At 35.9% G+C, this 12,137-nt stretch overlaps 1 protein-coding gene across 1 annotated transcript in view; it reads right to left on the minus strand.

The window, feature by feature from the left end:
• Positions 1 to 598: 598 nt before the first annotated feature.
• The window catches only part of ANO3 (anoctamin 3), a 144,608-nt gene continuing 133,069 nt past the window's right edge, over positions 599 to 12,137 (minus strand). The window contains exons 22-27 of the mRNA XM_014889820.2: positions 11,839 to 11,984; positions 11,590 to 11,742; positions 10,781 to 10,928; positions 9,507 to 9,587; positions 8,561 to 8,666; positions 599 to 7,993 (exon numbers count right to left, since the gene is read on the minus strand). Coding sequence (XP_014745306.1) covers positions 7,811 to 7,993; positions 8,561 to 8,666; positions 9,507 to 9,587; positions 10,781 to 10,928; positions 11,590 to 11,742; positions 11,839 to 11,984 — 817 coding nt within the window. The 3' untranslated portion in view covers positions 599 to 7,810. The remainder of the gene's footprint in view (positions 7,994 to 8,560; positions 8,667 to 9,506; positions 9,588 to 10,780; positions 10,929 to 11,589; positions 11,743 to 11,838; positions 11,985 to 12,137) is intronic.

A 12,137-nucleotide genomic window follows, 5' to 3' on the forward strand; every position in this document is an offset into this window, starting at 1 on the left:
TTTTCTGTATTTGTAAAGGAGCCAGCCAGAGGGTTATGCTAATTCCAACATGTGAATCATACATGACAACCTATGATGGCTAAAATCACTAGTTCATTATTCAGCCTTCTAGCAAGATTAAAGGATAAATCTAGCAAAATTGGATCTCAGAGAAATTCCCATTCTGTTAAAATATTCCAGTGTTGGAAAAATTGTAAAAATGCCAGTGTTGTTTAGTTATCTTCTCATCTCCTCTACATCCTGAGCCATTGATCTTTCCAGAGGCAGATCTAGCATGTCCACTTTGGTTGAAAAACTGAGATTATGAAACTAGAAGAGCTTAAATTTAAGAAATAGTTAGTCACTAGTGAAAGCAGTACAATATAAATGACTGAAAATTTGAAAACTCAGTCTAGATGTGCCTTGAGGCCAAAATAATTGAATATTTAATTGTAAAAAATGCCTGAGTCAAGTATGACCCTGAAATTGCTTTCTTACAAGACAATGGTTTGAATGCTCATAAGCACTCTCTTTTCAAGTATACAATTGCCACTCACTTTTCAAGTATACAACTGCTTTTAATTATCTTTGAATATTTGGAATAATAAAGCTCACAGCCTTTTTCAAAGATATCCAAGTTTATTACTGAAAAAAAAGTAATAATCAAATGTGCATGACACAAGCAAGTAGTTGCATTTGTATATATAAACCTTGATAAAGTAAACAGCCTCCAAAATTTATGCCAAAAGTGTCTTACAGTAGTTAATCACATTTACAACTTTTCCTCATTGAATTCTTTTACTTCTGGGGTACATAGCTGCTTGTAAAAGCAATCCTAATACACAAAAGAAACTGAAAGCTGACATGCTGGAGGAAATAGCTTTTGCACAGAAAAGTAAATTTCTCCAAAATGCTCTCTGATACTGTAAACTTGTTTTAAATATTACTTACAAACTGTAGATTTATAAGTAGAAAAAATAGCTGTGATTTTATTCTTACTCCTTACTTAGAAATCAAGTTGTATTTAAATGTTACATAAATTTCAAATATATACACATTTTAAGAAATCTCTTATGATCACGATATTGCAAGTTAGCCAGGACTATCAGAGTAAAAAAATGACTGAAGTATCTTATTCAGTCAGATTTTACATGAGATTATTTCAAAGAACTGAAATTTCAGTGATACTACTCTAGGTAAAAATTAGAGCCAACAGTTTGGAAGATTTTTCAATACTAAACTCCAAGTCATTTAATAGAACGTGAAAAGAAAATGTGATCTAATTTTTTTCATTATTAACAGACAAATCATCATGTTCTCAGTGGTAAAAATCTCTCTAGCTTTAGACTCCATTGAGTTTAATCTTAATTTCTCATCTTGTTGCATCCTAACAAGTAGCTCATATCAATAACAATGCAAACTACAGAGAACAACCAGCAATAGAGAGGTTGTATCAAGAAGATAGAATGAGCCAACAGAACTAAAACAAGGTCATTTTGAGTGCACTGAAGAGGGAACTATTAACATTTCAAGACTAAATCCCAGTCCTGGATTTTAAAAGTTCCTATATACCATGGAATAGTGATTTCCCTTCTGCTCCTTGTTGTGCCATTAGAACTTTGTGCTGTTGTGGTAACATTGTGCTATTATGGTTACGCCAACGTTATGAAAAATTTCTAGGAAATATGTTTGTAATGGCAATATCAGATAAAAATTGTCAAAATGAATCCATTATAGAAATTTAAAAACTATACAACAGCATAGGGTATTTAGGATGTATCTGTAGGAAGGGACATATGGAGAAAAAATTGTGGTGCTTGGGGAAGTGACTGAAAGAACAGAAATGGAACAGGTAGAGGTACCCCATACTGCCTCACACTGCTTCATCCAACCAATGCTTACAGATTTGTAAAAAGCACCACACAGACTAGTATTTGTTCACTTTCTGCTTTGGCATCTCAGTAAGCGACATCCAAAAACACCCTGTAAAAAAATCTGCTGTTACAGAATTGCCGTGGCAATTGGACTGTCACCCAGAAGGCAGTGTGTAGTAAAACACTGAGGATAAGTAAAGAATGAGCCAAAGGAGGGGAAAAAAAAGATCAGGAGGCCTACCCCCATGCTTTATTCTCAAACCCTTATTTTTCAGAGCCTGTTGCAATTCTGCAGCAAAACTTGCTGGAGTAAACATGAGCCTTTTTTTGCCTTCTGCTCATTCTCACCCTCCACGAGCTGGTTGCTGAATTTTACTTCAGAAGAACATGGGATTTTGCGAGCATGAGGTTGGAGATGAAAAGACTTAGGGAATTTTTTAAGCTACCAGATTTTCCACTACAGGAATATAGGTTAGAATTCACTTAAACACTTCCAAAAGTGTCACTGTATTTTAGTCAGACAAAGTATGCATTGGAACAAAATAACAGGTCTGTCTAGAAGTAGACTTCTGTTTGAATTCTAGAATCAGTCTTAATATCAAATAATTATTATGAAGTGCTGCCCTTATATTTGCTTCAAACTTTGCCCCAAACAAGCAACCTTAGCACTTCATGAGGATCCAAAATATACAATGCTTCTGGAAGTACTACTACATTTTAATGGAATACTGATACCACACTTTTTATCTCTGTCCATTTCTTAATAGAAATAGAAATTAAAGAGAAAATGTGATTTTTTTTTAATTTTCCATCAACTTTTTTGCATTTATAACTAGCTGTTTGGATAAAATTGGTTTTATAAGGCTACTGCCTAATATATATATAAAAAAATCTAGTTTATAGTATTTTTAATGAAAATTGGTCACATTTACAGGTTAACTATGCTAATTTGCCTCCAACTGTGACATAATACAAAAGTTTGTTAAGTCCCACAATGCAGGACATGACAGGTAACTCCAATGGATTCCATGGCTCCAGAAATTCTCTCTGGCAACACTCCCAGTTGGAGTTTGCAGTAGAGGAAGCTGCAGCAAGGAAAGAGCAGATATGCATTATGCATATGATTAGACTGATCATCCTAATGGCACATTTAGAATAAAACATCACCAAAACTCTTGCCTTTCTTCATATTAACACTCACCCTGAACCTATGTTTCCCAAGGTATTTTTCCTTCTGTAGAACTTTTTTATGAAGGAAACTTCTGGAAATAGATTAATTTTCCCATTAAGGTATTTATCTACTAACCTATTTTTACTACTCTGTCTAGACATTTTCCTTTTGAGCTTTCCACAGGACACAACTGAACCTAACTATGCCTCAGAACACAATTTATGACAAGTTGTTGGAAAAAGGCACGGCCACAGCTGATGTGTATTTCATACTAATGACAATAAGTAATTCCAAAGAAACATCTAACAAAAAATAAAAGCTCACTTATCACCTATCATCACTGTTGAAATTTTAGCCCTGTCAGCATTTTCTCTATAAATCCTTTAATTAAAAGGGTTAGGAAAAAAGTGAATAATTAATGTTGGAAAACACCTCAAAATTATCAGGTCCAATCTTTGACCAAATATCACCATACAAATAAATCACAACACTAATTGCCATGTCCAGCCATTCCTTGAACACTTCCAAGGATGATGACTCCACCACTTCTCAGGCCAGCCCATTCCAATGCTTAAAATGAAAAAATTCTTCCTGATGCCCAACCTGAACCTTACTGAGTGTAGCCTGAGATTATGTTCCCTTGTCTTGTCATAGTTGCCTGGTAGAAGAGGCTGAGTCCCACCTTGCTACAATCTCTTTTCAGGTAGTGGATAAGACACCTCTGAGCCACCTCATCTAACTAAACAACCACAGCTCCTTCAGCCATTCCTCCTATAACTTAAATCTCTCTAAATGCCTCACCAGCTTCATTGTCCTTCTCTGGACATGCCCCAGCACCTCAATGCCTGCCTGGAATCGAGGGGCCCAGAACTGGACATAAGCCTCAATTTGTGGACTCGTAAGTATAGATGGACAATCACTTCCCTGGTCCTGCTGTCCACACTATTTCTGGCACAGGACAGGATGCCATAGGCTTTTTTGTCCACCTGGGCAGATGCTGGCTCATGTTCAGCTGCTGTTGACTAGCACCCCCTGGTCCTTTTCTGCAGGCCAGCTTTCCATTCTGGCCCCAGCCTGTAGCACTGCAGCGGGGTGTTGTGATCCAGGAACAAGACTTGGCACTTTGCCATACTGAACATTCCACTGACCTTGGCCCATTGATCCAGCCTGTCCATATCTCTCTGCAGAGCCTTCCTGCCCTCAGACAGATCCACAATCCCACCCAACCTAGTATTGTCTGTAAACTCATTGAGGATGCCCTTGATCCCATTGTTCAGATCATTGATAAAGGCATTAAACAGAACTGGCCCCAATACTGGGGCCCTGGGGAACCTCCTACTGACCAGCTGCCAACCAGATAAATAACATTCACTGCCACCCTCTAGGCATGGCCATCCAGTCAGCTTTAATCCAGCTAAGAGTGCACCTGCTGCCATCTTCTCCAGGAGAATGCCATGGGTGACAGTTTCAAAGGCTTTACTGAACTCATCAAGGTTTGTCTTGCCTCCAAATATCCATCGAAGGATGCTCAATCACTGTGCTGTGGGAGCCTGAGCTCAACATTCAGGCAAGCCTTACCACTTAGCTGTGAATATTCTTAATGCCTCCCTCTTTGTAGAGACAAAATTCTGGGAACTTATCATTAGGATGGCCAATAAAACAGAAATCTTATTTTCCTTTTTTTATTCACCAAAGTTCAGATCTCACACATTAGGCACAAATTTAGAATAAAAAGTCTTAAGAAATGAGGTGTATATAATGTATCTGGACTTTGTGCCATTTCTGAAATGGAAATTTCTTTTGTCTGAATCTAGATGCATAATTTGGTTACGAATAAGTAGTAACACATTTTGAACAAATATTTTTAACATAAAAAATCTAGTTGCTCATGCAGTCTCTCTAAGGGCGCATACATAGAGCAAAGTTTTCATAGATAGATCTGCAATGATCTAAAGCATTTTTGCGCAAATTGAGGTTCTAAAGCTTTGTCAAATTTTACAAATGCAGCCTGCATGCACAGTCTAGTCATACTAGTCATTTGTTTGAAAAGACATTATTTAGAATATGAAAAGATCATTCACCATTCAAAAAATACATTATTCCTGAGGACAGTGTGTGCCTTATTCTTTACGAAAATAATGTGCAGCCAATCAAAACAGCATACTAAGCAAGTCTAGCAGAAAGGTTTCTCAGCTTAAGCAAATGGCTAGAATATGGCAAGACCTTTACACATTGTTTATGTCCTCCAAAAGTAAAGGACAGTGTTTCTCCAAACTTCTGGTGCTTTTCCAGTGCGTAAAATACACCATGCCAGAGCTACACAGTTGCCTTTCATATACTTCTATATTCCAGCGCTGAAAAAATTCATATATATATGTGTATGTATGTATATGTAAATCTCAAATACAAAAAGATTTTTTTAATGTGGCTTTACAAACCTGATTGCAATTTGCCTAGGTATGTATTTACATGTGCCAATAACAATAGAAGAAAGTATAAAATGGTATTTCTGATTTTTGCCTGATTTTACCCTGTATCTTTATAACTTGGGACAATGAAGACATTTTGGTTTTAGAGAAAATATTAAAAATATTAAAAATATTAAAAATAGCTCATCTGTGACCTCCTGAAATATTATCACTAGGTGGCACAGAAACAAAAACTGTCACACGGGGTTAATGCTGCCAAATGGTGCTTGATGATCCATAGAATGAGACAGAGAGACAATAAATTAAATCAAATGTTGTGATTCTATTAGCACTGAGGAGAGTGCAGTAATTTTTTTTTTTTCTGATGATGACTCCTGAGGAACTTAATGCAAAACCAGAATATGAAGAAATAAAACAGCCTTTCCAAAATACGGCAAGCTGAGTTCCATCAGCCCTTTATCACAGAATGAACAGGTAATGTATATGATTGGACCAGATCTTCACATCTCTTTCCTCCTTTCATGGAGTACTATAGATACTCCCACAAGTGCCTTGTCTGGTAAGAGAGCTGAAATTAACCAAGAAATCTCATGAATGTGGTGAAACAACTGAAGAATTTAAAGGCTGATGTTAGGCTCTCCGGATAAAATACATCCTATTTATCAACTTTGATGGGTTCTTGACTCTTGAAATTAATTTCGATGAAATAAAAGACGATTATTGTGATAATAAATGTAACTGAATACTGGAATCACACTTTTAAAATCAACGGGATAGTGTAAATAGCAAAAATTCAGGTCTTTTCATATCTGTCAGCAGTGATTTTGCTGTAGCTTTATCCCTAAAAAAATGTCAAAATCTGTAACTTTGTAGTTACTGTGCTTTGCTGACTCTGTTTTTTAGATTTTTCTCATCCAATATAGAGAAGTATTATTTAAAATTGTACAGGAGAAACAGAACAACTGCAACTCCGTTTATCTACTCCCTTCCCTGCAAGGCATCCCTCCAAACTTGTTTAAACATTAAGTACTTTTCCTGTATTACGAAACATTAGTAACAGACAATTTCATCACCAAAATGTGACTATTAACCACAAGCAACACTGCAGTATGCTGTTTGCACATAAAAACTGAAATTTGATACTTCAATGAATATCTACTTTTTTAGTGATTTTATCAAAAAAATCCCCCCCAAAGTGTAAGAAGACATAGTACTAGTACTATTACATCTAAGAATAACCAGCTTGTGTGTATGCATGTATATACAATCTGTATACATATTTGCCTGTATCCAGCTCCAGTGTTATGACATATTTAGGCCAATAAAAGAAGTGTACATTAATGCAACATTTACTATTACAATAAGAAGAACACTGCTCCAAATTGCTCTTCTTCTTCCCTGAACAAGCAAGCCACAATGTTATACTGTATGTCTCATATATATCTGCAGAAGCTTGCATACTATAAAGATATAATTGTATTTTGAAGAGAAAGTCATTTCACTGCATGGGAGTTTTTCAAGTTAGCATTCTATAAAGTGACGGAATCATTGCCCAGACAGATCAAGAAGAACAGTAACACAGTTAGCATGAAAATGACACTTCTTTCATCCTGAAAGTCTATGGAGATGGCCTTTCCAAAAGTGGAATGACAACTCAACAGCTGTGTAATCTTCAATCAGAAAATTATGTCCTCTTAGTGCTGCTGCTTTCTTTCTGAATTTGGATTTTTTGGTTTTCAACTAGATGGATAAATTAATGACACTGATGTGCAAATCTTGAACTGCATAGTATATATTAGCAGTCACAGACCCCTTTTTTAGGGTAGGACCACATCCACAATCTCAACAAGAGACTAAACCTGACAAAACAGTAAGCCTGAAAGATCAAGTCATGGCCACAAAGGCAACAACTTCTCTTTTCTTTAAGAGGTGCTAACAAATGCAGCTGAGCAATCAGAAGCTGTAGACGTAGTCGATATCATGGAAATTGGTTTTAGCCATGCCCTTACTCTATAGGTTCATGATAATTTCCTGGTTTTGTCATGCTTATAGTATCTTCATAAACAGCATGAAAATCCATTGCCTTTTTTAAAAATAGTATCCAGATTTTTAATCTGTCTGCACATTTCTGAGTGCCAATTGTCACTGGAGCTTATCACAGACCAGTTACAGGTAAGGCTTTTCATCGTCATCATTGGAAACTTCGATTTTTCAGTGCCCACCGAAGTATGCAACTGTACTGCCTAGCAAGAACGTATATACACCACCACCAAATCTCACACTGATGCCAGACTGACTTCATTTTGTAGCTTCACTGGCCAGTTTCAAACGGTGCTTTTGTTGTAGCACGGTAGTGACTAAGGCCATTCATGGTGATACTGTTTCCCATTCTTTTTCCTTTCTCTTTGCAAATGTTCCAGCTCAGCCTCATACATCATTTCCTGGACTAAGTATTTCTCTCTTCTCATTCTGTCACACAAGTCTTTGGGTATGTCTGGAATTAGGTAGGCAATGAAAGACTTTATTCCAAACACAAGGTGCTGAAAAGAAAAACAAAAATAATTGCTTAACATATCAACAAGTATTCTTCTGTAGGACTATATTTTAGAGCCTAAAAGTCTATGGCAAAACTGGAGCTGAGATTCAAGAAGTCTTTGTTCAGGGCTTATAACGGAAATAGGTCATCAGATTCCTGGGTAACATGCAATATGTTCTTTGAACTTAGTATGTATGTTTCTACTTCTCTATTAGGCTAGAATCATGCATCATTTTCCTGACACAGATTCTACCTTGTAATAACTGTGTCTACTATACACAAAACTCCCATTTCTTCTTTTTCAATAAAACAGGCAGGACTGGGCAGGGAACCAACATGATGGATAATATGACTGTTAAGGAAACATGATTTTAGAGGAGGTCTACACTAAGTGCATGCTCTTTCAATTCTGCTTGAAGCAGCTGATAGACAACAGTTGGGGGAAGACAATGTTTTTCCTCTCTCTTGAACAAACAAGTAATTAATATGACAATTTATTCATAAGACTACAGTAAAGAATCAACTCAGACTTTTAAGAGGTAGAAAGGAATTGTTCCCTTCTGTAACTAACCTCAAACACTATTATGAAGGCCAGCCGTGCTGCCAGGACATGCCAAAACTGCAAAGTGAATTCATATGGAGTTGAACTCCACGGTGGGGCTCTGTAGTCTCTATACCTGCAAAGCAAAGAGAGACCCAGTAAGTTATCCTGTGTTCAAAAACCTAGGCACAGTCAAGTGGTCTCTAGTGCATCCTAGACCTGGCTAAAAGTGAAAGTGAAAGTAGATTTCAAGAGGAATTGAACAGAAAGGGAGAGCAACTGCCCAAAAAACAGGCTATTAAATAAAACTGTTTATGAATAAGTACTTTTTGCTTCCAAAAGTCCAGAACAAACAGTTTATTTTATTATTACAAAGCTGGAGTGTTACATGTTGATTCTAAATTGGTTTTTGCCTTTGCTCACAAGCATTTGAGATACTCCAGACAAAGCTTGCATAAATGAAATGCGATTCTAATTTAAACTAACACTCACTGCAAAACTAAGCCTGAAAACAGGAGTGCCCTCGTAATATTTCATTTTTATGCTGTACTTCTTGTATTCATCTTGCATAACTGTTTGCAGTCTCAACCTGGGTTAGAGAGGTAACAAAAATTTCAATTGTATATTATAATTAATTGACTTCAGAATGCTTAACAACATTGAAATGTGGATTTTTACCCTTCTTGGCAGCTGGTAAAACTTTTAAATTAAATAATTCATAGAGACATGAAAGATAATTGCTTGCAAGAGTCCTGCAAAAGCTTCAAACACAGATTTCCAATACGCTAGTAGTGTATCCTACCACACACTCTTTGCACCTGAGGCTTCTGTGCTGAACAAACATGAACTCCAAGGCTTTTATGGGCAAAAAAGAAATGCCAGCAATTTAAGCACTGCATTTAAGCACTGCCTGCAATTTACTGTCTGCTTTAATGTCTATGCCTGTATTACAATTTGTGAGAGCACTGAAACATACCGACAGTATCCTGAGTATCCCATCCCAAGTTCACTCAGATCAAATACTGATAAACTGCTGTTGACATATCCTTTTAAGCATCTGAAAGAAAAAGCCATTTAGGCAGCACTTCCCTCATAAAGTGGTTATATAAAAAACATACTATACATAAACATATTCTGCTATCAGATATTGTGAGTATAATCTTTATTTGCTTATCAGGACAAAAAAAATTATAGAATTTCATGCAGAGAAGCAAAGGTCACTGGAAAAAAAAGACTAACATCTGTTTCAGGTATAGCACTGTTTAAAAGTCTATTTTCAGAACTTCTTATGGTTTTGCTTCTTATCTACTAGGAGATATAAACCAAAAATTGTTGCTATGGTGTTTTTAATTACTGATCTTTGAAAGATGGATAGAAAGGCAGAGAGCAGAACAATTTAACACTGAATCAGATTCTTGCAGAATCAGCCACCAATAATGCAGCATATACAAAAAAATAGCAGGTTTTCTGAGTTTTCACCAACAGTAAAATGAACAGTGCATATATACCAAACAGCTATATTAAAGGAAAAAATTTATTACTATTAATTACAGAAATCATATAACTATATTGATTTATGACTGTAGGAGTGAATTTTTGCTGTTGCTTGAAAACCACAGCCATGTAAGACAACCTATCCTCTTTGAAATTTGTCTTGCAACTTAACTAAAACACATGTCAAAGTCAAAGAAGATTTAAGAAGAGATGCATGAAGAATCCTTTTATAATCTGGATCTCCAGGTTTGCTGTAATACCCCAAATCACTACTGGCAAAAAAAAGAAATAGAATTACATAGTTCTGTCTTAAATGGGTAGTATGCATTAAGCATTAAAATTTTTCTGATACTGTCTCTTTTCATCCTTTCCCACCTCATTATTTTTGCCCTTAAACACTTTTCCTGTGACAGCTCAGGAAGAGTAAATCTCTATTTTTGGGAACATATACATGTGTTTGGGATTTACTGGGAGAAGACAGTAAAAACCTCCTGCAGAAAAGAAGAAATGCTTATCTAGAAAAGATCTGAAAACTGATGCAACGTACAAATTTTTTTGTTTGCATTCAGAAGGGAAAACATAATTTTCCACTTATATAACTAGCTACTTTGCAAACTCTTTAGCATGGCACTTCACATCTGTGAAGGTTTGCACAGATATAAAAAAATGTATCTGATATATATTATCATACAAACACAGTTGTAAATTGTACTTCCACTGAAAAATAAATGTATATATAAAGAATATCCTAATTACTTTTCTTGTCTGTACCCTTGATCTGTACAAGGACCATATTTGTATGCATAGACAAAACGTGGAATGTAATCAGACGTAATGGCAATAACAAAGGCATTGGTGATGACAGCCAGAACTCCAATTCCTTCCAGAATTCCATACCAAATACCTAGAAACAAAAGAGAAATGTCAACAAAGTAGTCTGGTTTTTTATAGTCATATTAAGCCATATTATTGCTAATAAATTAGCAATCATTATTAGTCATAGAGTTTTCCTTTCTTCTTGAGAATGAGTTATGAGACAGAAAAACTAGTCACGATTAAGCCACATCCCCACATTCCAGCCACCACCAGCACCACCCAAATGGAATCTTACAATAGGGCACACCTGCTGAGAAAACACAGCTAAGCAACAAAGGCATAACCACAATTTTTTGTTATAACGGCCAAATAGGAGATTCTGGAAAGAGATTTCTTATTTAATTCAATTTTAAATTAAAATTTAATTCAGTCCTTTTATTTAATTTCTAAATTCAACTGATTTTAGACCTAGGGTTCCATAAATCAGAAGCCTGAAATACTTTTAGCCTGTTTTCAATATTCAAACTATTATGATTCCTTATTGTAAATGGAAAACAAACTTGAGGAATCCTCTTAGCAAAGCAACTAACTATCCCTTTGTTGCCTAAAAGTTAAGTTGTCACTGAAATCTGTTAGCTACATTACCATCTTGAATTACATTAATTACTTCAGGGGTTAAGTAAGCTGTTCTCCAGAGGAAACTACAAAATAGATGATACCTGACAGTGACAGCCATTAGGTTCTCTCACCTATATCTGTTGCTCTTGCAGGCATAGGTCTTCGCCACTGAGTGACAAACTTGTATGCGTCTAACCTGATTTCTATGATATTGTTAAGCAGTGCCAGGAGAGGTGCCAGTGGGAAGGCAGCAACAAAGATGGTGGTAAAGCCAAACTGTAAAACTAGACAGGCATTTCTGTGGTTAGAAATTAGAAACTCAAAAAATCTTTTAACATGCAATATAGTTCTACTTTCTGAAGCCTCTCAGATTTGCTCACCCATCTCTAAATATTCATCCATTAAGCCATGGAGATTCATAGGTTGCAGATTCCAATCTTTTTCCCACTGAGGTAGAGAAATTTTATTCTCCACTGATTGCCCTCTTCTTTTCATTTTGCGTCGTGACCACCAATTCTGTAATAAACTTTATACAAAAGAGAGTATTAAATACTATCTGCTCAGAGATTTAAAATATGTTCTGGTACTACTTTGAAATAAGTGGGCCTATTTTGAACAGCACCTGGATGATTACTTAGGTATTTTATGGAAAATTTTACAATATCATCTTGGATACAAT

The sequence above is a fragment of the Sturnus vulgaris genome, chromosome 18, assembly GCF_052056855.1.
Source record: "Sturnus vulgaris isolate bStuVul1 chromosome 18, bStuVul1.hap1, whole genome shotgun sequence".
Classification (NCBI taxonomy): domain Eukaryota; kingdom Metazoa; phylum Chordata; class Aves; order Passeriformes; family Sturnidae; genus Sturnus; species Sturnus vulgaris.